Source organism: Nicotiana tabacum, chromosome 19, assembly GCF_000715075.1.
Source record: "Nicotiana tabacum cultivar K326 chromosome 19, ASM71507v2, whole genome shotgun sequence".
In the NCBI taxonomy this organism is placed as follows: Eukaryota; Viridiplantae; Streptophyta; class Magnoliopsida; order Solanales; family Solanaceae; genus Nicotiana; species Nicotiana tabacum.
In genome coordinates this window covers 91,797,070-91,824,916 of record NC_134098.1, presented here as the reverse complement: position 1 = coordinate 91,824,916, position 27,847 = coordinate 91,797,070, and the positions used below count along the sequence as shown (strand labels likewise).

The 27,847-nt window shown below is 33.7% G+C and overlaps 2 protein-coding genes across 2 annotated transcripts; one reads left to right on the top strand and one right to left on the bottom strand.

The window, feature by feature from the left end:
• Positions 1-11,643: 11,643 nt before the first annotated feature.
• Positions 11,644-12,984, top strand: LOC107797715 (protein SOB FIVE-LIKE 5-like). The gene is made up of 4 exons (XM_016620624.2): positions 11,644-12,210; positions 12,345-12,428; positions 12,544-12,620; positions 12,714-12,984. Exons 1-4 carry the CDS (start codon positions 11,830-11,832, stop codon positions 12,739-12,741), a joined length of 570 nt encoding a protein of 189 aa, XP_016476110.1. The 5' UTR covers positions 11,644-11,829; the 3' UTR covers positions 12,742-12,984.
• Positions 12,985-17,117: 4,133 nt separating this feature from the next.
• Positions 17,118-26,076, bottom strand: LOC107797716 (magnesium transporter MRS2-3). The gene is made up of 6 exons (XM_016620625.2): positions 25,556-26,076; positions 24,506-24,742; positions 24,223-24,351; positions 23,525-23,685; positions 21,945-22,191; positions 17,118-17,667 (listed from the first exon to the last, which is right to left on the bottom strand). The coding sequence occupies exons 1-6, from the start codon at positions 25,991-25,993 to the stop codon at positions 17,380-17,382; spliced, it is 1,500 nt and encodes a 499-aa protein (XP_016476111.1). The 5' UTR covers positions 25,994-26,076; the 3' UTR covers positions 17,118-17,379.
• Positions 26,077-27,847: the final 1,771 nt, after the last annotated feature.

The window sequence follows — 27,847 nt, the reverse complement described above, 5'->3', positions numbered from 1 at the left end:
GAGATGATGTTGTTGGGAGAAGCGAGGATGAAGATGGAAAAGAGGTAGCAGCCGCTGGTAGCGAAGTAGGTGGTGATAAAGCTGGTAAAGGAGAAGAACGGGAAGCAGTTACACCGTAGGCAGTACTGATTGTTGGGTTCTCACCAACCGAGGACGGCAAAGACCCAGTACTCTGCCTGCAGTACCGGGCACAACGATTAGGGCTCGGGAACGGGAGTTGGCATTTTTCACCAAATCAAACTTTCCCCAAAGTGACGAGACATCATCATCGGCGGGTGTGATTGCAACAGGTTGAGCATCCTGTTGAGAGGATAAAGATCGTTGTCTTCTATGAAGATAAATTCCCTCATCACTAGCTTCTTCATCATCAATCACTACGGTGTCTATGACCAATCCGGAGGGTGGACCGGCCAACATTGCCACCTGGGATGATTCGGGGGCATCAACCTTTGCCCTCTTATTCTTCTCCCTGGATGCAGAGGAACACCTACTTTTTGGTTGTTTGTTCTCTGACCGGGGACTCTGTGAAGTAATATTTGTGCCCGGAGTTGACCCGAGGCACCCGTTCGAGCAAGAGCCTCCTGGAGCAACCTCACCGCATCAGCAGGGTCGACCAAAACATCCTCTTCGGGGATCTCGACTGAGCCCGGGGGTAGACCTAATTTGACAAACAAGTCAGGAGATTCAGCCAAAATCCACATATGCAAAAACTAAAGCAAAGTGAATTTATAGTTACCATGATTTTTGGTCTTCCACCCGTATTTGATGGATAGTTCTTTCCACAAACGGATTTAGGGCATGGTGATGTCCAAAATCTTTTGAACCCACCGGTCCAAGCCTTCTGCCACCGGTGGGGCCCATAAGGTCGCTATAACATACAGAAGTTGAAAGATCAATATGGGCGTAAAAAAGCACTTTGAAGGGGAGAACGTATTGAAAGAAACTCACGGGAACGGTTCCAAGCAACCGGAAAGGATGAGGCCGTTGTTGGAATAATGTCACCGGAGGCAACTGCAACAAACCGTTCCATCCACCCTCGGTCATTGTCATCGTCCATGCTGGATATCAAAGCATGGTGACTACGCTTGCAAAGATTTATCATCACCCCTCCCACGCAGAAGATCTTGGGGGAATATAGATTCATCATGTGAGCCAGGGTCAGCTCTTCTCTGGTTTCAAAGCACAGGCGTCGAAGGCAGGCAACCGTCCTCCACACAGAGGGGCTTACCTGTGCCAAACATACATGGTAGCGGAGACAAAATTCCGATATCACGGAATCAAGCTCCCCACTCAAAGTAAACGTACCCAAGGTAAAAGGGTACATGCAAAAATATGTGAAACCCTCTCTCGGAAGGGTCACTCGCTCCGATAGGTCGGGAGAGATGATGTCCAAATTTGGGCAGCAACAGTCTTCTTTCACAGTAGGGATACTGGAAGGACGAATGGAAGATGGGTACCTGCTAACCACCCATGTATAGGGGTTATCAGTGAGAAATTTCTCCTCCAAATACTTCAAAGTACTGAGCCTTTTGGGGATTATGGAACTTACTGTTGGAGGAACAAAATCTTCGTTTTTGTTCTTATTCTTCGAAGAACCAGAACATATAGATGAAGAAGCCATTTGAAGAGGGGAAGAAAAAGTTACGTGCTTGGAAAAATTTAGAGAAAAGATGTAGAACAGAAATTCAGGTTGGAAGATCAAGCAACTGGTGAAACCCGAAGGAAAAGGGAGTTGATACGTATAGGTAAAATTTTGGGGCTGTTAAAATACTTGGCTCCAATTACCTCGATAACCGGTAAAAACGTGCTAAATCACAGGAGGACGCATGTTCTAGGCATTAAATGCGGAGGGACAAGCGTCTAATCAACCGTCAGTAACCTTCAAAAGGAATTATAGTAATTCCCGCCAAAAGAAGATTCTCACCAACTTCCCGGTAACACAAAGTTATGTCACCGGAAAGTAGAGGGACTATTTGTATTGGATAAAATATGTTACGATACGTGGCCACCAAAGAAGGGGACACATGATATCAAAGCCGAGAGGATAGAAAATCGGGCACGTCTACCTCGTGTGTCACCGAGAAAGGCAAGTCCATAAAGGCATTAAGCATGCTGCGCCCGGTAGCATTTAATGAAGAATATTCTACATTATTAAAGAATATTGGCCCATTACAGGAATTTGGGCATTTATGTTTACCGTTAGGTTTTCATTATCGCACTTCGATAATTGTCATTAGTGGTGGGCCCGACCATTACGCCTACTGAGCTATAAATAAAAGGTTCAACTATCATTGTAAGACAAGATTTTCTGGAGATCAAAGAACATATTTTAATACAGCATCTTGATACTATTTCTCTCTCTAGCTTGTTGTTCTTATTAACATCGTGCCCGAAAATCTTATTTCTGGACTCTCCAAATCTATCGTTTTATCTACATTTGAGCTAAGTATCTTGCACGAAAATTGATTAATTTATTATCTTTTGAGATCAAATTGATTCATCTGTCTAAAAACCACGAACAAATTCAACTGTAGTATTTTTCGGGTAAACAATTGTTTGATTTGATATTACATAATACCAAGCCGCTAAAAGAATCAAAACGAAAACGGAAATAGAAGAAAAATCAGAATTATTTTTCTCTTTGTAATTACTAGTATGATTGAAGACAAGGGTCAATGATAAAGAAGGATTAAAACAAAAAGTGCTAGAATACAAAACAAGACTAATTTTTTAAAAATTTATAATTGCTAGTATGATTAAAGGCAAAGGTCAATGATTTTTGATTTGACCTCCTCCAGACCCCACCCATTCAAAAGATTGACATAGTCCGATAAAAAAATTTAAAAACATTTAATTAACATAGGTAGATTGAGAAGGGCTAAATTGCAAGAACGCTGGAAATCATGGGACCCAAGTATAATAAAAACAACATTTGTCAAATTATAAATATTGGAGCCCATATATGAGCTGGATCAGACACAAGGTATTGGCACCTTTCTAATGAATGCCCCTCTGCCCCTTCACATTATTTCAACTTCAATGTGCTTTTGCTACTTGCACCTGCTACTTCTACTGGAAATTACCCCATTTTTAGGTAAAATAATTTCTTTAATCTTAGCTTCCTTGTTCTAATATTAGTAAGAATTGTAGATAGTCTAAATTTATGAACGAATAATAGATACGTTTGGATTTCGAGACAAATTGGAATTAATGTGTGTATTTGAATTTAGTTTTGGAAAACAACCATTTAGTTGTTTCTCCAAAAGAGAAAATCAAATTATTTTTCTTTTAAGAGCATGTTTGTTATAAATAATAAAACAGAAGTTAACTCTTTTATTTTTGTAAACAAATAGGAAGCAAGAATTTATTATATGAGTATTACAATCTCGAATTTTGAACGTTGGATATGACAAGGTAGCCCTGGAATTTTCATTACTTTATTTCTGATTAGTCGCATATCACAGGTTTAAATCTTATCACGAACAACACTTTTAATTTATGTTGGAAGGAAAGTTAGAGGGACAAGTTCATATTCTTCAAAGTTACAAAACTGTGCACCAACTAGTATATCTCCAATATTAAAAAGGAAAATTGAACATGACAAGGTGCATTGGCAAATTTACAGTTCAAAACACATCTTAAATCAGAGTACTTATCTGATTTCTATTTTTATATATTTGTGTTCAAGGTTTAGTCTTAATATTGACGAGTGATCCAAGAGGAAGAGCACATGATTTTGGGGCAGTGGTGGTGTCTGTGTGTGAGAAGTGAACTTTGAAAGCTTTGACTAAGACCAAGAAAAGAAACCAAATCCTCAAGCTAAGCAGAGGCCACCACATAAGCAAATTAATAGTAGAGCACACAGTCACAGAGGTTGCTCACGTTGGCCAAGTACACTGTTAGGGGTCGTTGGGTAGGGCGTATAAGAATAATGCTAAATAAGGTGTATTAGTAATGCATGGGTTAGTAATGCAATCATTAGTTATACAAAGATTATTTCTTATGCATTATTTGGTGTGGTGTATTAAAAATTAAAATACATTGCATAATTTTTAAGAAATTTAATTGTTTATAAAAATGCCCTCCATATTCTTTAACTTAAGGGACTTTAAGGATAATTTTATCTTTAACCATGCTAATGCATGCAATAATAGCCTTTGTATTGCTAATGCCATTTTTTTCTATGCATTAGCTATACATAGGATAATACCAAATAGAGTATATAACTAATATTTGTATTAATTATACATAAATTAAAAAGATGTACCAAACAAAGCATTACCAATACACAAAGTTAATGCATGCATTATTTTCTCTAATACACTCTACCAAACGACCTCTTACAGTAAATATTACTACCACAAAATCAGTATTTCATGTGCGCATTGACGCATTCTAATACTTCTGCTCATGTGTGCGTGGTTTGCACTATTCCCTAAGATACTTTCATGTGTCTTCTCGTTCCATTAAAATTATTTTCATTTTCTTTCCCTACTTTTGAACGTCATTTGATATTACAAATGATTTACTATGCATATCATAGTTGCATTCTTCACGTTTGTTTATTAACAGAGATGTTCCGGTTAACTTGTGATCAGCTTAACTATTTTATTTGTTATCTTCCGCTGTCTAGAGGATAGTTGCATTCTTGATAGTAGTATTGTCGATTTCTCTTGTATATTTTCTACTGAAATGGAATGGAGAGGAAGTAGGAATGTGGCCTAAAAGAGTGGTGGGAAAAGCCCTTTTTGTTGGTCCACACCTTTTGTTAAAAGAAGGGGAGTCTTGGAGCTAACGCTAATAAAGTTATTTCTCTGTGACCTATAGGTCAGAGGTTCGAGCCGTGGAATCAATCACTGATACCTGTATCAGACTAGGCTTTCTACATCACACATCTTGGGTGCAGTCCTTCCCCGAACCCTGCTTGAACGCAGAATGATTTGTGTATCGAGTTGACCTTTTATACTCTTTTTTTTAAGAAATCTATTTTTTAAAAGAGGTGATCTAATTCTCTTATTGAATTATCCCTATTTAAGCCAGAAAAGTTCCACTGCTATAACTGTGAAAGAGTTCACGAAGTGTTCTATAAAGAAAATTTCCTTTCCTATAAAATGTTCATAACTTTGCTTACTAGAATTTTAAGAGTTGTCATTTTAGCCGAGTATTTAACTTTGAAATGAAAGAAAAAAGTTAAGTTTGGGCTAGGGAAGAATCTTGTCCAATTTTTTGAAGTTGAGGGATGAGAATAAACAAGAAGTCAACATTGGAATGAGTAACAGAGAGCACACTCAACTTAACAGTATATTTAAACAAGCCAAGATTAAAGATTGAAGTGTGTGCGCACGTGCATACATGTGTGTATATCTGTTGGAAGCTCTCAAATAGCCATATGCACACGTGCGTACATGTGTGTGAGAGTTCGTGTAAAAATAAAAAGGAGGGCATGTGAATTCTTTGATACTAACACAGTCAAATGTCTAAGAGGACTTGTGAATTCTTTGATAAAAACAGTCATTTTAAGAAGAAAAAATCTATTCACGCTCAATGTTTATACTATCAATTTAATAAATATATAATATTTATTTTCACTAAGACTTTACGTATATTATTATCATTAAATCATAGTTAATTGATATATATATTATTTTATTATTTAATCATGTTAAATTAATATAGTTTGATGTAAACTTGAGATGTTGGTAAACTTTTACCGCTGACTAAGTGGCGTTTGGACATAAGATTTGTAAAATTTAAAAAAAAACTGATTTTTTTTTCAACTGAAAATAGTATTTGAAAATTAGAGTTGTGTTTGGACATGAATATAATTTTGGGTTTTTTTTGAATTTTTATGAGTGATCTGAGTGAAAATTTTGAAATAATGCTTTTTTGGAGTTTTTCAAATATTCGATAAATTTCAAAATTCATTAAATTCAAGTGAAAATTAAAAATTTTATGCCCAAACATTGATTTCGAAAAAAATAAAAAAATTCTTATGTCCAAACGGGCTCTAAGTCATCCCCAGAGCCCTCTTCAGACACTTCAGTCTTCAGTCTAAGAGTTTAAATTAAATTAGTTAATATATATAGTACTAAAGTGCAAACATAGAGTTAAAACCATGTTTACAGACATAATCTGATGTCTTAAGCATTCCACGTCAGATTCTTGTCTGATCATATGACCATTTGAACTTTTCAACACATTAATACTATTTATAAAATACACACTTGATTCAAGTTCCACTTGCTTTTTAAATACGAAGTGTACAAATTTTAATTACTTTTTCTGTCAAAAGAGCACGATACATTTCTGGAAAAACTAGTCAAATGTGGTACCTTAATTTTGACTTGACTAAACTGACCGCCAAGTTTTTTGATCCTATCCTTCTTTCTCTTAAACACTAGTTAATCACAACCCCACAGCTTCACCATATTGGATCCACATTTCTATTCATCCTAAGGTACCACTATACAAGATATTTCTGACCTAAATTAATATGGCACAAGATATTTTTGGCAAGTAAGTAACTCCTTAATACAATCCAGAATAAAAATACGTATCATTTCTCCATCGATCTAATAGTTCTCAGTAATTAGGGATTATTCATCTGTACAAGAAGAATTTAACAAGAATCTCTCCTTGGCCATAGCCAGCCCAACAATTGACATTCTTTATTTCTTTTCTTTTCGATTGTCCCACCAATTGCCATTTAACTAATAAGTCCGTGAAAAATGATATTCCACAAGTAGTATGTCCAGTTATTGGACCTTCACTTTATGTCAATATACAGAATTTTAAGTTAACTACTCTTATAATACGCGTGTTGCGCGTGAACCCATAATAATGAAGATAAATTTTTAAAATCAGATAAATTATTTTTAAAAATATATTTAAAATATAAAATAAAATTAAAATGTCATGAAAAAGATGAATATATTATCCGAAAATGACTAATAGTGAGTCAGTGTTCTAGACAAATTACTAAAAATTTATATTGATTAAATAAATTAAAGTAGATTACTATCTCCTTTAAGTTTCATTCGACTTCTCAACGTGAAAGTCAAGCTATTTAATTTTAATCTTAAGTTTTGAAAATGAAAATTTAATTTATGAATTTTAGATATTATACAAACAATATTTCTATAATTACGAGTATTTAAAAGAAGCAATTGAAAATCCTTAGCAAAAATATATTAAATTCGTCATCTTTTTTAACTATAAAATACATAAAATAAGAATTAGTAAGAAATAAATAAACACTATCAAATTTTAAATTTCATTCTTCCTGCTTTTATGGAAGAAATAACTAATTGGTAGATAACTAAAGAATAAATTAAAATTTCATAAAACTCAATTTGAATTAATCCGGGCAAAGTCAATTAATAATACACAAATAAGAACCTTTTTGTTTTATCAAGTTGTTGAAGATACATGCCACAAGAGAATACATTCAAGGTAGCAAATCTTAGAAAAACAATATATATTATAATTTTGAATGTATATAGTTCAATAAGAAAAGTACATTTATGTTACCTAAGATTTATGTGTAGTTTTTGCGTGCATATTATGTATATTTACACAAAATTACACAATATTTGTCATGGAGTTTCGTTGTTTGATAAGAATCTTACCTTTTACTTCTTTATTTTCTCTTCTATTTTTGTAATATTTTTTGTCCTTATTTAGTTGATTTGAACTCTTAAATATTAGGTAATAATTAAAATTTTACTTGATTTCAAAACCCTAAATATTAGGAAAGTAACTTAAATTACATATTCATCCAATGCAAAACTTATTTTAAAGGGTAAAAAAGGCGAACGATATTTCGCTAAGGGCCTTCGTACTTTTAATATACTACTAGTTTTAGGATATGCGCATTGCGCGTGTACCCTATCTCAACGAATACAAAATTTTAGAAAATTACATAAATATTATATTAAAATTTGTGTTTGAGTTATAAAATAAAAATTAATAAAAGATTAAGTTTCTAAAAATTATTGATCCTAATTAGCTAACTTCAATGAAGAAGGAAACTCTCAAGACCAAAATACAATTATTCTATTTCTATGATCAATAAGAAATATCATATCAATTGTTTTCAACATATTAGAAAATACTAAATTATTATTGCAAAATGTATTATTTAACTGGTACATTTTGATTAATCTACTATTTCTTCATTTTGGAGTGAGTTTTCTTTAGTTGTCCAAGCACATAATCATGCATCCGATATTTTCTTTTATGGAAGTAAGAGTCTAAGATTGTAATAGATTAATTACCGTTTATGAATTCTAGAAGGACCATGTTAATCTATGAGCCAAAAATATGGAGGTTATGTTAAAAAAAATCCTCTAAACTTTGCACGAAATCAGTTACACCCCTAAACAAATTGTAGTCTTAAGTACCACCGAAGTTGGCTATTTGATTGTTGTTACTCCTGACGTTAACGTGGTAAAGAGCGTAGATACATACACTCTCCTTTAGGCGCGTGAAAGTGAAAAAAAATAAAAAATTAACTTTGATAAGATGTAATATTTTTCAATCGTTAATATAATTCTTTATTTATTACAATATAATTATGTATTTTTCTTGCTTCATGTTAATATACAAACGTATATTTTATCCAATTTTATATTTTTAATTTCTTCTTTAGATATAATGTCTATTTGATCTAATGGTATATTTTATCTTTTCAGATCTAATTTATAAAAATTTTAGCTAGATAAAAATAGTTTTAGCTAAAATAATAAAGTACCAATTGTGTATTATTTGTTATTTTTTAGATGAAAATAACTATCTATTTTTATTATGTATTTTTATTTTGGGGTCAAATTAATAAAAAAAATTGGCTAGAACTTTATTATTTTCTTACTTAATTTAAAAGGTACAGCCAACATAGGAGTTGTAATTATTTTCAAAAATCCACAATATTTTTGAAATGCTACCTACTATGTTGTTTAAGTAAATAAAATAACTATTATAGTATATATATTTTTTTATTTCTTTGACAAGCCTACACGTTTTGTTTCCCATTCAAAAAAAAATTCTCAAAACTTGGATAACGACTTCTAAAGTCACCTAATTACTATTGTTTTAGAAGATATCGAAAAACTTAACTAATAATTCTTTTTTAAAAAATAATTTAAATAAGGAAAGAATCTTATATATAATTTCTACTAAGTATTGGGAGTTTTTACCTAACTCAAATAAAGAAAGATTTCATAGTCAAACTTTAAATTAATGTGAAAAGTCCAAATATTAGGAAAATAGTTAATGACTATTTTGTCTAGTGTGAACTCTATGTTAAAAGGGTAAAAAAGGCGAACGACATTTCGCTAAGAGCCTTCATGCTTTTAATATAGTATATAGATGTGTACGTCGACACTCATATATCTATATTGCGAATATAAATCAGTTGATACAATCATAAACGTTATCTGATTACATAATAATAAAAATTAACTAAACAAATGATCAACTTTTATAACCGAGTATAATGATATGAATCAAATATGAATACTAGATTGGAGTTTTACAAAGTTCCTTGTCGAATTTGAACTGATGACTTATGCCTAACCATGGCGTTACTCTACCCCGACACTATGCAAACTATTAATATTCTGTATTCAAAGCCAGAAAATCAGAGGACGTTAGTTTAAATAAACAAAAACAGAAAATTCTGAGCCCACAGTTTCTTGTGTGTCCTTAAGGAATTTAACCCCCTCATAGTTGTCCAAGGTTTGGGATTAATTCCTCTCAGCATAGAACGGAATAACTATTCCGTGATAGCGGCACTTCAAATCACGAAACTTCGGCGAACTCAAATGGCGGAGCAAATCACACAAAATGCTTACGTTTTTGCTTTGAACAAATGGGGAGAGATTTTCAGATTCGGTAGTGAAAAATGAGGTTAAGCCTCTAAATTTATAGATAATGAAAGGGTGAGATGAAGATGTGCAATTCAAAATGTGTCTTTTCCATTTCTCATTCACACCCTTTCGAAAAAACCCAACACAAACTAGTGACATTTGAAGTACAAACAATTTACTAAAATAAATGTTTCAGGAATAACACTCCTAACCTCGCAGCTTCAAACAAACATAATTTAGAAATGAGATATTTGGTTGTGTTTACTTTAATTGCTTAGGAGTAGGGTTGTCCGAATATTAAAAAATCGGCTAAATCGACCGTACCGTACCGTACCGAAACCGAACCGATTTTTAGGTTTCTTTTAATAAAACCGTAGGTTTTTATATAAATTTATAATCGTACCGATAATTAGGGTAAGTTTTTTATTTTATAAAAATAAACCGAAAAATACCGAAACGTACCGAATAAATTTACAATGTGAAAAATATATTTTTATGTTAAGTTTAAAAATAATAAAGCATTAAATTTTTTCTTAGGCTTTGGAATTATGAAGCAGTTACAAGTCAACAAGTAACTAAACTCAAAATCATAACTCACAGACCTATTATGCTACTCCTATTGAAATTAAATTATTTCTAGCATATTCACAAGTAAGTAACAATGTATTGTAGCGATTATGAATAGCAAACTACAATGTATTGAATATATTTCCTTTCGTATGCTTTAGATTTATCTTATTGAATTTTTGATCTTCTATAGACTTTATTCTTGAATCCTAGCTTGGTTAATATCTTTCCACTCGTGTGATTTACATTTTCTCTGTATTTGTTTAGTTTCTTTTACGTTGATGTAGAACAGTTGATGGATCTATACTCTATCCATCTTTCGTATTTTCTTAATTCATCGCCTTTTAAACTGTAAAAAATGTCTATAGAATTTTTTAAGCCCTATAAAAGTACGTATGTTATTGCATTTTACTACTACTAGTGATTTTTATATGACATTTTAAAAAATTACCGAACCGCACCGATATCAAAAAGAATTGACATAATTGAGACAGTTTCGAAAAACCTAAATTTAGTTATATATAATAGAATAATGAAAAATTAATATGATATAAATTTTATAAAATAATTGATCGAATCAAACCATTAACATTACTGTAATTGCTTAGGAGTATAGCCAAAAGTGCTAGTGGGAAGAAATTAAAAGAAAGGTGTCCAAATACTGAGGAAGTTGTACCTTGTTCTGTTACGACTTAAGAACGTACGCAGTGCCTCGCTGTCCAGCATGTGATAACGTTGTGGCTCCGTTCCCATCCATTCCATCAATTTCTTCTTTTCCCTCTCTTACAAATACGGCCATATTTACTTAATCCCCACAACACCTCCACCCCCCTTAACCCCCTACCCCTATAGAGCTCGATAGACCAATTAAACCCGTCATTTTCGACATAGAACATAGATATAGACGTAAAATATTTATAAATATTAAATTTTGAATTCATAATATAAAAAATACGATAGGCTTAGTATCCATCAAATTTAAATAATGAATCGGCTTTTGTACAACTCTCTCTCTCAATGCCCAACTGGCATTATCTGATTCATTCATATAGATAGTAGAATTGAGTGCTTGAGGACAAAACAGGTCTAGGATTTTCAGCCTTGATTCTCCTTTGGTCTTTTCCTATCTCCACTCTCATTTTGGCTTTTTCCTCTTAAAAAACCCCACTTTGTAAAAGGACTAAATAGATAGAGCTAGAGGGGTACAACTGTGACATATTCTTGGACTATTTAGTAAGAAGTTTGTGTCACTACTCACTACAATAGTTTTGTGCAGTGCTTTGGTCATCATTCCAAACTCAACTCCTATTCTTCTTAGCATACCCAAAAAAAAACCTCCCCATTTATTTTTCTTGGTTTTTAGACATACAAAAAATAAAATAAAAAATCAGAAAAAATGGATTATGGAATGTTGGCAGCTGATTCAGAATGTAGTAGTGGATGTGAGTCTGGTTGGACTTTGTACTTAGAAAATTCTTTTCTAACTCATGCTTCTTGTAAAGGCAAAAACTTTGAAGCTGACAAGAGTTTAAAGCAAAATCAAGAAGAGGAAGAAGAAGAGGAGGATTTGTCAATGGTTTCTGATGCATCTTCAGGACCTCCACATTTTCATCAAGAAGAAGAAGAATATGGACATAATATTAATGGTTGTCATTATTATGCACCCATTAATCCTACATTCCCTAAAAGCAATTCCAAAAGGCAGAAAGCTAAAGAAAAACAACATCTTTCTGTACTGGATGATACAGCTAGCTCACCTTTCTTCGACTTCTCCAATGTAAGTTTTAAGTACTATTGCATTAATTGAAGAATGTGACATTTTTTACCATTTGCGTGTTTACTTGTTACAGTGTTTCTACAAAATGATTCAATTAATTCTTTATTTTATTTTTACTTTGGTATTGTTAATAGAACAATTTCACTATGAACAAGAACACAAAGTCAGTGGAAAATGTGTTGGATTTTTCACAAGGTTACTCTACTACACACTTTCAGGTACTTGAGCAATTTGTTTTTGTGCATGTATGTCTAGTTATGACTTCGATTAATATTCCATAATATAAAATCTTAAAAAGAGATAAAACTAATGTGCTTATTATTTAATATGCAGGGGAGATCTGCTTACCAGGAACACTATGGTTATTTCCAGTCATCTCTGTTACCTGGAAACAAATTGCAAGAAAACCAGTTAAGTTCTTTTTTGGTTCTTTTTTTGTACTATTAATAAATTATTTGATGATTTAACTAACTAATTTTTTGTTTTAATTTGTTTTTGGACAGATGGTTTGAAGAGAAGAGGTGGGGATAAAAGCCAGCCATCAGTTTTAACTTTTAAACATGCTGATGGTGTCTGTTGCTAAGTGAATGTTTAGAGAGTGAGAATAAGTTAAAATTGTCCAAGCAAAAGGAATTGGATCTCTAAAGGGATTCTTGTTCCTTATCTCTTTTAGTTCTTTTCTGTTTTCTTTTTTTCTTTTCTTTTAGCTGTCAATGCATTTTGAAACAACTTGAAAAGAAAAAATGGGAATTCATTTCCTCTCTCTCAGAGAATTATCTTGTTGTCAATGAATGGTGCCTGCATTTAGTTTGCCTTTTTTTTTGTCGAGTTCTTGTCTATCTATTTCTAAAAATTTATTGGCTCGACTAATTCGAATAGTATCGGATAGACCATTACTATTGTATTATGTTTTTCTAATTTAATTATCTATTTTTAAAATTCACTGGTCAACTAATTCGAACCGCTTCGGATTGGTCATTGATGAAGGTGAATCACTCCTTATTAAGAAAATTAAATCTTAATGCTCTGTTGACTAGCTATTTATGAAGTAGTATTATTAATTGGACATGTCATCAGTTCTTAATTAAGTACATAAAGACTTCTAGAGAGGGAATTGGGACAAATAATCCTAGTCATTTAGGCCAACCAAATTTAGTTCTATTCCAAAAAACTGTTTCTAAACTATATATTCGCAATTTGCAAGACTTTAGTGGAGAAACTGGAAAATTAAGGACCTGTTTGGCAATAGATTTTTTTAAAGTTCTTCTAAATTTTTTTTGGTAAATACATATTTGTTCATAAATTTTATTCATATTTTGGCAAATTCCCAAAATTCAAATCCCCGCCCAAAATATTACTATTATATTTTTAAAAATTGCCCAAACTTTTGTATTTTATAAAAGAGCCCACCATTTATTATTTTGTAACAATGTAGTTTCGTCTTCTCAGTCATCTGATAGTATATTATGTAGTTCATTATAAAAATGATAATTTTATACCAAATTTATTTATGTTCGGGACTATAGCTTGTGATAATGATAATTAATGTTATTAATGAATGTATTGTTAGGTATTTGTAACAGCTGTTAGTACTTGTGGGTATAAGTCATGTTTCATGTTTTTTTAAAAAAAGGTGAAATATGTTTTGCAAACTGATGTCCAAACACATTTTTATCTTAAAACCAAATTTCACCCAAATTAGATTTTTCAAAAAAAAAAATAAAAATTTATGACAAAACACTAGCGAAGTAGCTAGAAGATAAAATCATAAGAACTTGTTATACTAAAAAAATGTATATCTGATTAGGTAGGATTTTGCTGAAATTCATTTTGAAAAGCAGTGGAAGCTGACCAAATCTTGGAAAAGGCTTGGCTATAATGTGGACAAGACCTTATTGTCTCTTAGTGTCCAGACAAGAGTACATTCTGATCATTCTTGTTCTCATATTGATTCAAAGATCTTACCATGTTAATATTAGGAAGGGAGGAAAAATCAATATGATTATCCTTTTTTTAATACAATAATGCAATTACTAAATAATTTTCTTTTTGTCAATACGGATGTAAAATTATCTTTCATTCAATAGAAAGTTCTTTCAATTCATTGTTCATTTACTCTAGATTTTATTACCGAGGTCTGTTTTAATTTAATTTGAGAAGTCAAGGAGACACAAAAAGCTAATACTAGTAGTGAATATGTTACAAGGGTAATGGGATAGTAAGAGAAAAAGTACAGAGATGAGGTGGGAAATGCCAAAATTAATATTTGGAATATTTCATAGGCAAAATTCATGATCCTTTTTCAAGTGCAGAGATCCTGCCTGAGATCTTCCTGAACCAGTTTTTACATGCCATCTTTAATTTAATAGGTGCCTCTTTATCTCTTTTAGAAGTTTCCTCAATATTCAAATGTTCTATATAAAATTGTTTATGGACTTAGTATGTTTACAATGATCTTTTAAGAAAAAGAAAGTAAAAAGAGTTAACATATTTGCATTCAAGATCGTATACATGAGTTTTCCTAGTCCAACAGCTGCTTTTTCGGGTTCTTTTTTCACTTTTTCCTACAAATATTTCATCTCCTTAAAATGATTTAAATGGAGCGACATGAAAAGATATACCCAACCTTAGATACGTTCAAGATCTTGGATATAATAATTTTCTTATTCCAACAGTTGTTTTTCATGAGGGGTTTTCTTTTTTCTTTTTTTTCAAATTTTCCTACAAAAGTTTCACATCCATCCAAAGCTAAGATAAGTTTAAATAGAGCAACATGAACAATGAAAATTCATATAACTGATCTTGACTTATTTGAGATTAAGGTATAGTTATTATTGTTATGTTTCACGTCCAACGGCGTCATCTAAGTAGCCAAAAAAGAAGGCAATAGAAAGTGTAACACTAAGAGAATAGTGAATTCACTTTCTGCTACATTGAATCATTGATGATATCACTATTGTTTGGCATACACAAGATCAATATTTGATTTCACCAGCTTCCAATTGTACACTTAATGTTCATTAGGGTCCTTTCAAAAAGATAAATAAATAAATAAGATAGTGAATTGGAGCTAAAGACAAAACAAAAATGGGCAGAAAAAGGAAATGATTAGGGGTTTGGTTCTTTAAGTAGATTATGGTAGATAGGAATCAAGAAAGTATGGGGCAAAATATTTTTGTCCTACCAACTACCATCAAAATAAAGCCTTAGAATTCAATCTTCTAAAAAGGCACAGAAATAGTACTAATATTAAAATTTTAAACATAAACTTAGATGGTCCTGAATTTAATTTTCACCTTGGACTGTTCCCAATTCTCATGACAACACTCTTCTCGTCCCAAGAAAAACCGTAAATGGCATCTAGCCCCCTTATCTTTCTGCCATTTTTCACTTTTGGTCAGGCCCACAGGCATGTGTTATATATCAGTGAGAGTGAACATGCACAAAACTGTACTTGAGATTCAGCCTTAGATCACAATTCTACAGCCCCGTACCAATACCATACACCACAAAATTACAAAAGCTGGTAACTTAAGTTGGCTGTAACAGGGCATGGATCTATCTCCTGCAAAAACTTTACTGTTTTTTTCTCAAGGTCCCCATTATTTTCCAGAGTTTAATCCAAGATGGAAGTGAATTTTGTTTGTCCAGTTTTTTCTTTTAGTAAATTTACAAAGAAGATAAGAAAAGAGATGGTTCAAGATTTTTCATTTTGCATGTATTGTCTGGACAGAAAATGAATATGGACATAATGGAGTAGGAATGGCTGTACTAAATAGAAAGATGTTGATGTGGAATATATTTCTGTTTTATATGGATTTATATATCTCAAAGTAAATGGAATGTGGTGTAATAGATAAGATTCTCGCACCTTTAATTAAATGAAAAACTCCTAATAAAGAGCGCTTCCATCATTAATTAGTCCTACGTATGAGGCGCGAATCTAAATTAGTCCGTCCAATGAATTTTGAATAACAGAATAGAAACAACTGGCATTACCATCATAAATATGAGGTAGTTACGAGGTCATGACATGAGTCCAAACAGGACCACAAGAAAGATCAGATCTGATTATTACTATCAGATCATTTAGGAAAAAGGTGAACTGAATCCAGCGCAGCTCCAATCTATAGTGGACTTGGCTTTAACTCTCACTGCCAACACTGCAATCTTTCATGTAAACATACAGCATTGGGGTTCACCAAACGATTTACTGCAACTTTTTACTAGTTTTTCTTCACCATTCAATACTAACTTTTGGCACAAGGTTTTTGACAAACAGTTTCTCAAGTTGCTGATGCATAAGGGCTATAATGGAGAGCCGAGAAGAATAATAGCAACAAAAAAGAGTGAAAGAAAAGAAATTGTGATTTTTGATGATCATTATGAACTTTATTAGTTTCAGTTGCAAGCACCAAATGAGAGAAGACAACCTAAATAATGAGAAACACAATTTCACATTCTTTTCTGAAATTCCGAGTCCAGTTTCTATCTTACGAGTTAAAACTACATTCATTTATTTGAGTATCTGGTATTTTCTTTTAACTCGTAATCATACTATCGTTCTAATTGAGGCACAATTGACTGGTAGACCCTTTCGGTTTTTATAGAAAACTGAAGCGCCTTTTGTCTTTCAACTCTTCTATGTAAATCTCCGGTTCCATCTCTTCTAAGTTCTAAATTTGCACCATGTACAATTAGCCTCATTTCCCATTTGTATAAATCCAAGATTTTGATTAGACAAGCAGAAGAAAGGAGCCAAGATAGATCCAAGCTTACTGTTTTTTTTTTTTTACCATTCTAAGGATGTATTTCGTCCCCTTTTCCTTTGAAATGTGGTCTCCAAATAGTAATGGTGCTCATGTTTTTTCCTTTTCATGCTGTCATACACTTGCAAAATGGTGAGATAAAGCTAGTGAATTTTGTTAAATTGCACAAAGAATCCATCAGTATGCTTGCGCGTAAAACAATTCCACAAGCTATTATCACTTGAAACAAATCATCCAACACGCTTGAGCTAAATACCTTTTCAAGTTGAATCATTACTTCGAAGCAACAGTGATGCTTGTAATATATAAAAACTATAGGGTATACTAGTGAATTCAGTTAGTACTTGGTTTTCATAGGTCATATTTAACTCTCCGCCAATATATTCACAATACTCGGCACTCACTCCAGCAATTGCTTGTGCTTACACCAGGCAATTGCAATCACATATAAGAAGAGACTGCCAGTGGCACCACCACCAATTGTCCATAAGAATTCTGGCATCCCAGCTTTAGCTTCGTCGAATAGTTCAATGGTAATATTCATGCCGAAAATTCCAGCCACAACAACAAAGGCGCTCACCACAAGAGTTGCTGTTGTTAACATGACGCCCATTTGTAAAAGATGGTTCTGCTTGTCATCCAGCATGATGTTGATGTAGTCCTCCGTGTCATCCACATACTCCCGCAGCTTTAAAGAAATGAAAATAGATTCATAAGAGAGATCATAACAGCGGAACAAACTAAACTCCAGCATAACTGTGTTATCCACGTTGCTACAAAATTAGATTAAATTTAAATCTGGAAAAGGTAAAAACAGAGACATTTATACAATAGTGAATGTAAAATTTTGACTTGTGCAGTCAATAATTCAATGAAGCAACAACTGGTACCAAAGAGAAACAGCCATAAACTAGAGGCTTGACATATTTGAAATATCATTTAATGGGCTGTTCGATCAAGTAAAGGTTCATCTCTGATAATACTATTTCAAAATCAATGTAGTTATTTGCAATTACAATCTATTCTAAATGCAATATTTTTAACCAATGGTAGTTTCATCTAGAATCTGAACTTTGAAAAGTCAAATAAAATATACTCCAAGTGAGAAGGGTTAGATTGAAGAGAAAGTCAAACTAGGATACGGCAATATCAAGAGATGACAAATTAGAAGAATGTTTGTGCATCATCTAGGTTGGATCATTACTAATGCACATGCGAAATATTTGTGCATCATCTAGGTTGTACCATTACAAATTATGAACGATAATATATCTGAAATGGTGTACCTGATGCTACTGTCATATAGGCTTAAATCTCTACGGAGCAGCATATCTGGGGTCTTCTCCTCCCTCTAAATATAGCTAAGTTTTTTTTCAAATGTAATTATAACTAGGTATTGATGCAGCTTTTAGTGGACTGGTCTTTCTAATTGGAAAGCTCATATCACAGAAAGAAATTAGAATACATAAAGCTTACTCATGTGATTTCTTCATCTGGTAAATATAACAGAATCAAAATGTTATTTGGATGTAAGGTAATTGTCTGAATTCCGAAACTTCGACGACTGTCAGGGTCTTAGTTTCTCCGCCTGCTACTCTTTATTAAAGATTGAATTTGAGAACAAACATCCGGTTCTAAAATTAACCATCAAAATCCTCTTTTTCGATAGGAGAGTTAGCCACAGTTGAATAAACATATGGCGCAAATCCTTACAGAAGTGCACAAGTATGGGGATATAATTTCGTAACTAACTGTCGGTCACCAGAGGGCAAAAATATTCTCAAAAGAGAGAGCTTCATACACTTAAAAAGTTCTTAGATAGGAGAGTGTTCTACAATTCAATCCATCTCAAGATCTGACCCTCTATTTCCTGTTTATCAGGGCATCACAATCACTGCCTATATTTGTTTCCTTTTCTTTTTCCTTTTCTTTAATCCTCTTTGAAGAAGTATTATCTACCTTCTTGAGCATCCCATCTCTATAAACCAATAGTTCATTTGAAGTAGACTCGCATCCTTCTAAAGCTTGGGTGATACCATTTTTGTTTCTGTCATTTGTCCTTCTCCATTCCTCAATATTACTGTAGCATCCTTCCCTATAAATGAATAGTTGATTTTGCAGTAGAGACTCATCCTTCTGAAGCTTGGCTGACCCCATTGTTCTGTTTCTGATCCATTCCTCAGTAGCACCATTGAGTTTGGGAACTATTGCCTTCTTTTGCTCTTTTACCATACTCTCAATTACTTAAACTTTGGAGCTAATTACCAATAATCCAAGTTGAATATGAGATGATCGATTGACAGCATTAATTTATTTATATGATCACGAAAATTCTTTCTGGATACTGCAGATTTAAAAGTAGTACCTACATATTTGCATAGATGTCCAGTCTTAGGTGGCTTATAGGAGATTTATTCAACTTCCAAGCCTTCTCTTTTTCTCCTCCCATCATATCATCCAAAATCCTTCACTTCTTCTCTCTGAAAAAATACCACTCAGGCGACATGCCATCAACTATATGAGCATCCTAGTTCGGTTCTAATTATTTTTAAGTTGATTAGACGAGTGTACCTCTAATTATAAAGCCTCCCTGGCATGGACCAAAAATAACAAGAACCTCCATATTTCTAAGTTTTTTTCTGACAAAGATAGTCTCTTTAGATGATCTAACCTATTTCCTGTTAAGAAATAAAAGTACAGCAATTAAAGTTGAAAAAAAATTGTACCTTCAAGGCCCGTTTGGTACGAGGGATAAGGGATAACCAGGATTAAATTTAAGATGAATTTATCCTATGTTTAGTTGGGATAAAATTGCGGTATAACTAATCCCGGGATTAGTTATCCCGGGATTGTAGTATTTTTTTATCCCTATGTGAGGGTAGAATAACTAATCCCGGAATAACTAATCCTAGAATAATTAATCCCGGGATAACTTGTTTCCAACCAAATGACCCCTCAATGTCTCTGGAAATCCTTAAGTGCTAATCATTAAGCGAAAAAAGAGACGGGCTTGGGGACTATGTCCCTTAAAACTATTAGACAACTTGAAGAAACATTAGATCGAAGAGTCCCTAAGGGACGGAAAACTCTTCTGTACAAATTTGGGGAAGATTCTTGGGTTTTTTTCTTCTTTTTGTGAACTTTCAGTCTAACCATGAGATTCTCATTAGCATAGATGATGGGTGAGATCCGTAAAGAATAAAATATATTTGTCTAAATTCTCTACTTTTTGTAGACAGCGATTCTCCCCCATATCAATAAAGTAATTACTTTATTTTAAAAAAAGTGGCTTATAGAGAAAATTGGAAAATGAAGTTTGAAGCAGCTAATGAAAGTTCCATGCAATCAGCAGTTCAAAATAAAAACTATAGGTTGTGGACAGAAGTAGTCAAATTTACATACTTTTACATAATAGTAGAAAGACAAGTCCAATAACATGGCAGTTGAATTTTAAGAAGTCTTAATGTGAAAAATTAGATTGTCTGAGTTTTTACCTTGGTAAATCGGGTACTAGATAGTTATGTGTAAATAGTCCTAGTCTCATATGTTATAGGGGTAGAATATGTCCTAGTCTCATATGTAATAGGAGTAGAATATGTCCTAGTCCCGTAGAATATGTATTATATATAGGTCTCATTATATCATTGTTAATAAAATATGTTTTACTCCCGTGCATTCTCACATGGTACCAGAGCTTCAATGAGAAAATCATCGTTGTGCGTCATTCCAGCGACATCCGGGAAGAAAGATCTCGTTGCCGTGCAATTTTCCGGCAACTTCGTCTTGTTCCCAGGGTTCATCACTGCTACATTGGTACTGTGCATATACCAGTACCACCATCAGATCCGAAACCCTTGTGCGACCAAACCCCAGAAATCTCAGTCCCATCGGAACAAAAAAGTCGGTCACCGTGGGTCTTTCCGGTTGATGACTAGCGTTATCTCCTCATCGCCAAGTGTTGTACGAAAACCAACACTACCATCTTGTTCGGAAAAGGCGACAAAACCCCAGACAATCGCTCCGGCAGAAAGTTCCTCATGCGCCTCCACGCGCTGCCAGAACTAGGGTTCCGGCGAGATACAGTAACTTTTTCCGGCGCGAGTGAGCTATACCAGCCACTTTTTGACAAAACTTCTTCAGGACAACTTACTTGTCCAGTGATTCCGTGCCTACCCATTTAAATTACATCAAATTCTGACTACTTCTAGTTTTGCTATGTGAACAGTAATTTCCGACGTAAACAGTAATTTCTAGAAAAGTTTATGGTGGTGTTTTAGAACCTATTTTGTAGTGTGGAATTTGGCTTAGTCTCACTATTTTCAAATTTTTCCGAAGACTTTTCGGCCAACTTCTGTTTATCAGCAACCACCTGGTTTTCTAGTGGCCTTGTATGTCAAATGATCAGCTTGCAGATATTTTCACCAAGTCCCTCACTGGCCCTCGTATTAGTTAGATATGTAACAAGCTTGATACATATGATTTGTATGCACTGGCTTGAAGGAGAGTGTTAGAATTTAGATAGTTATGTGTAAATAGTCCTAGTCCCATATGTAATAGGAGTGGAATATGTTCTACTCCCATATGTAATAGGAGTAGAATATGTCCTAGTCCCGTATGTAGTAGAAGTAGAGTATGTATTATATATATGACTCATTGTATCAATGTTAATAAAATAGATTTTTCTCCCGTGCATTCTCACAGATGCAATGATAATGGGCAACTCATGCACCTTTTCAAAAGAGGGTCAAGCATCCATATGAACATTTATTGCATCAACTACGCACCCGATTATCATTGTTAGCTAGAAACAACAAGGTACCGGTTCCAAAGTATGACATTAGATACCAAGTTCAGATCAAATTACTTTTCATAAAGCATTCTTTTCATAGAAAAACACGAATGAACCATATATTAATGATTTATATACTAGTGAAAGTAATTCAAGCATCTGGGAACATCACTCACCGTGTTCAATTTGTTCAATGTACCATCGATTTGAACAAAATATGCTTCTAAGAGCATTTCAAGCTCCTCCACGTCAAGATGTTTGCTTATAGCACTTCGAGTCGTACTAGTATGTGTCCCACGACTACCTCGGCTAAGAGCATTTGGACCACCAAACAACCGTTCCTGCTGGTTGTCAATATGTGGAATGTCCGCATCATAACTGGTGGAACCTGCATTTGCGTCCATTGAGATTTCCGCAGGAACCCTGAAATATCAAATAGCTTGAAATTTAGGAATAACATTGAAACAATGCATTGACATCAGCACCACCTCTCAGGGTCATGCAACTGCAATTTTAAAAGAAATAGCATTGATCAGCAGATGTCTCAGTATTCAGGACCAGATTTGAGGAAAAGCTTGTCGTAAGTTTAATCTAGGCATTGTTTTGAAAGTCAAGAAAATCCTCCACAGAAACCCATTTTCCCAGACTCTGGGATCCATTCGGTTTGATAGAAGTCTATAGAAGAGTTATAAGGCAGTAATATGCTGCAGGGACACTCATTTCAGGGAGAAGACATGATACATTGCTTCACAAGCTCAATGTGGTCAAATGTGGATGATGAAACAACAGAACAAAGAGAAATACAAGCACATTTAAGGACCAACAATATCTCAGTTTTTTCCCTCAGAAAATAAAGGACCAATAATATCTCTGCAGGTGGAAGCAGCATTAACACTATCATATGTACATGCTCTTCCGGCACATAAGATCAGCTAGAAATAGTAATGCGAATCATGATTATGTAAGCATCAAGGTAACTGACTCGATTGGAGAAGAAATTTTATTTAGTTACTCATACAAATCTGAAAAAACTCTGGAAGTAAAAGAAGCAGGGAAAAAGACTACAGACTGGAGATCCAGATCAGTGGTGAATGTGTAGATTCAGCTCCTCCGAAGATCTTTTATCATCTGTCAAGGCTATTTTTACTTGTTTACTTTTTGAATAGAAGAGAAGATGTGGATAAAGTAGCTCTTTGGTCAATTTATTGTAATGACTTGGCCATCCTGGCCTCTCCCCGGTGCATTTTAGTTATCTAATATCTACTAATGCAACAGCAGTTTTCCAGGAACAGTTTTGAAATTAGGAAAAGACTGCTCAGGCTCTCAACATGTTGATGACAGACTAATAGCCTGTTTGGCCAAGCCTCTAGAATCGGCTTATTTTGAAAAGCGTTTTTCTAAATAGTGCTTTTCAAAAAGAACTTTTGGTGAGAAGCAGTTTGGGTTTAGTTAATTAATTTAAAAAGGACTTTTGAACAACAATTAGTGTTTGGCCAAGTTTTTAAAACTGATTCTATGTGTATCTTCTCAAAAGTGCTTTTAGAAAAGTGCTTCGAGGGAGAAACTACTTTTTTTTGCTTCTCAAAAGTTATTTCTGCTTCTACCCAAAAATACTTTTTTCCTTCTAAAAGCTTGGCGAAACACCTTAACTTTAGGAAGATCCGTCTAGTTTTCAAATATGAGGAGGTTCTGAAACACAAAGGAAAGGGAAAAATATCAAGGCAAAACATCAAGGTATCATCAATATATAACATACCTATCATCCATGTTCAACTGAATAACTTCCTCATTGATGCCATCTTGCCCACTTATAGAGGAAACAGAAGAATTTTCAAGTTGTTCCATCAGCTTGTCAGTCAAATACATCTCAGCCATATCCTCATCATCATCCAGTAGATGCTCCAGTTCATCTCTGACCTACCAATGAACAAATGCCAATTTGAGTGCCAAAAAATGCGTAGATAGTACATTTCATAGCAACCACTCAAACAGAATGAATACAGTAGTTCATTTTGCAACCATTTGTCTATCAAAGTACCTGACGACATTGTAAGGAAAAAGAAACAAACTACAGCATTTCCTTAATTTTCTGAAATCAGCAAATGAGATTCTCTATGAGTGGCGCTGGAAATCAATTATGAGGCTTTGATGGTAGTGCATGTTGACCTTCTAACAGGAAAAATATTTTCTCAGTATCAGCCTTCCTAAAGAAATATACACATGGATAAACCTTGACATATACCTTGCAAATTTCCATGCCTTGAGGTTCGTTGGAATTATAGAAGAAGTATAGAATGAATAGACCGTCACAATATCAAAAGCATAAAATATACAGATAAAACTAGCATCTAAACTATTTGACTCCACTACAAATTTTCTCATGCCGTTATTCAGTAATAGTTAACCAACACCCCTAGTCTACCGAGAAATGCAGATTCTTTATCCACTTTATACCTTCTGAACACGTCCTGTAATAGCAACCAAGCGGCTTTTGATTTGACGAACACGTTCCAAGTTGAGAGTACTAATCTTTGATGTCAGCTTATCTAAAGCAGGATGAGCTTCTTGCTCCAATGTTCTAGCCTGCTTGAAATAGAAGCACACAAACAAAGACCAGAAAGAGAGAAGAAACTAAAAGTGAGCAACAACGAAAGTGGGAAAATAACCAAATCCAACAGAGCAATTAAGATCTAATGTGTTTAGCACATTCGAATAAATCAATAGAATTGTTCTTCACCTCATTATCCAAACAACTGCAAGCAGCCTCCAGGCATGCCTCCAAAGCAACAAACTCAAATGGGAGAAGCTTTGGCCCATCTCGGTTCTCACCAGCTTGCTGCTTCCCATCAGCCTTGTTCTCATCCTTTGCTCGGAAGCTAGCAGACAAGTTTGGAGGAGAAACTGCTCCGGATTGTGGCTCTTCCAGGTCATACAGATTTGTCCAGTCTGCATTATCACAACCCCCTCCAGCTTCCTTATTCACAATTACCACATTTTATCAGATCTACAGAGAACTAAAATCATGCGGATAAGTCCCCTCCCCTTCCCCCGGGGATCAAAGCAGCTATAAGCACAATGTTTTAATTTGAGCCCACATAAGTTATCCCAATTGAGATAGGTCATAATAACTAAAACTCTAAGCATCAAAAACCTGATGTTGCAAAAAACAGTCCACTATAAAATAGAATGAGAAGGCACTTAAAGCTTCTAGTTAGATGGTCTAGATACATATAGTTAGAGTCCCCAAGGGCATGATTGAGTGGTTGAATCATTGAGATCCCAGCTCATCTGCTACAGTCATGATTAACAGGTTTACCCAGCACATGTGCTTGTAGGCGATAATAGACTGCCCCGGTGGATTAGTTGGGGGCATAAGCTGGGCCGGACACCACAATCATAAAAAAGGTATACATACATACATTTTTCCATAGAAAGGAGGATAACTTCTTTACACCAATAAGCAACAATCGCGAAACTGGAAAACCGGAAATTCCAAATAGACAACTTCAAACATGACACTATCCAATAAAACTGCAGCAGTAACACGAGCAACGTACAAACTAGTAATAAAAGCTAAAAATTGGACATATTACAATATCATCAAATCATCAACTAAAGACCAAGAAGAGTAACAAATTTTATTCATTGATCTCTAAGTTGGACTCAGTAATATGGATCCTCTATATCCACTCCGCTTTGTTAGGTTTAAAGCACAGAAAAATATAAAATATCTAATAAATTCTTAGGGATAAATTTCTCATAGTATATAATCCGACGACAGAAAAACCTGGGACTTGGTAGCTTGATAATGGCGCAAAATTCTCCGTTGAAGCTCTTCAACGAAAGGAGAAACAGAGGGATCCCTAGCGTTGAGCAAGAGGACCTCCTGGCCCGTAATAATAGCCTTGATATGCTCCAAATTGATGACGATAGCCCGTTCACGGCCCAATACAGTAGACGGATACGATAGAAGCGGGTCCAATATGCGAAGATCACGGGCCGGAAGTCCAGTTCGGCGCATAATAGCATGTTTTCCGACTTCCACAACTTGAGTCTGCCCAGTTGAATCCAATAGAAGCCATGACCGTATTCCCGTCCCCTTCTTTCGCAACCCAGGGCCGACGTTTATGCCGCCGGGGATGGCGGTGTTTGGTCGGAGTATATCGGCTGCGTCATCTTCCGGCGACGGAACCGTGAACTTCGGCGGCGGAGTGATCCCTCTCATTATTTTCGTCGAATCTTCGAAAAGAAAAATATCCTCTTAATAAGTGATCCTCAAGGAATCTGTGTTGTGGCCACTTTTGTTCCGTCTTATTGTTTCGTCCTCTACATTTTGACCTTTTTTAAAAAAAATGTTTTTGTGGTCCATTGCAAATTTATTTTTTATTTTATAATTCTATTTTTTTTATATATAATGGGAAACTTGTTTTTAAACATAAAAATCTATTTTTTATACATAGGAGATTTAAAAAAAGATACTTTATTAAGTTCAACGTTGCAAAATAGTTCTAATTTTCCTTTTTTTTTACTTTCAAGTGATAATGATATAGTTCTAATTTTCCTTTTTCATGATATAATAATTAGATTTAGGTCATTTTCTTAATTTGAAATTTATAAAGGGGCATGATGTATAAATAGCACTTCTTAGACAATGGGGTTTGTGGCTTTTTACAGTTTATTTTAGTTTTATAACTCTACCTCTTTTTGACAAATGGAAAATTTATTTTTATACGTAAGATATAATGTCTTTTACACATAATATATCTAAAAAGGATATTTTCTTAATTTTAAAATTATAAAGAGGCACTTCTTATTTACAATAATGACAATTCAGATAGTTTTATAGCTTTTACAAACTTATTTTTAGTTTTATTACCCTTTTTTTTTAATAAAGAGGGGATTTACTATTACACATAAAATATCTCTCTCTTACATATAGCGATCTAAAAAGGGCATTCTTAATTTTAACATTGTAAATGGCGACGAAGGTTCGTTTTTTGCCTATATAATTGAGTTGGCAAATACCGTTAAATGCAAATTTTTCCCTTTTTTTTGTTCCTCTCTCGTGTACCATTCATTTCACGTTTGGTCGTTCAAATTTGTTCTATTTTTACTAAAAGATAAGGGTGGGCGTCCGGACAAATCGGATTGCATATGAAAATTTCGGTTTAGATTTTCAATTTTCGAATTGAAGAAATGACAATTCAAATCTAATCCAAATAAGTTCGAATTGGATCGGATTTTTTAAGTTCAGTTTCAGATTAATCGGTTTGGATATTTTGGATTTTTCGGTTTTGAATTTATAAGTTGCGATATTTCTTCTTTCTACAAAAATAAATATTCAAATGAAGTACTCATGTTAAATTACCTAAAAAGTTCCTCATTATCACCGCAATCATCCAAATGAAGTATTCTAGTAATGAAATTATTATATAAAAAAGTACATTAGAGATATTAATATGGCCGAGAAGTAGAAATAGTAAAACCATGTACAAATGAAAAGTATTTTCACAATAACTTAGTAATTAATATTGAATATATGAGATAATATTTAATGAGTAGGGTATTGAACTTATTACTATTGACATATAGATAATGAACTAAATATAAAGTATAAGAATTTCGGATTTTTGGATATCCAAAAATTCGAAGTACCAAATCCAATATCCAAAATTTTTAAAAATTAAATCTAAAATCCAATCCGTAATCCGAAAATCCAAACCAAAAATTCAAAAATTTCGAATTTCGGTTTGAATTTCGGGTTTGCCCAAACTATACCAATCCCTATTAAAAGATTTCCGTTTGTTTAAAGTTTTTTGTGCTTATTCTTCACTTTTATTTTACAGTTAATTAATTGTTTATCTTTTTTTATTAAGAAATGATTTTTCTAGTACCATTTTCGCAAGATGAATAAAAATAATATCTCCTAATGAATAATTTCCTTTAGTATATTATTGATGATACTAAGATCTTAAGTGATGATATAATTAGTACGTCTAAATGAACCAAATAATAGACGTATATTTACTTTGGTCTTGGGGCACCATGTTAGTTGACAGTCAGCCTTGCAAAAATACCA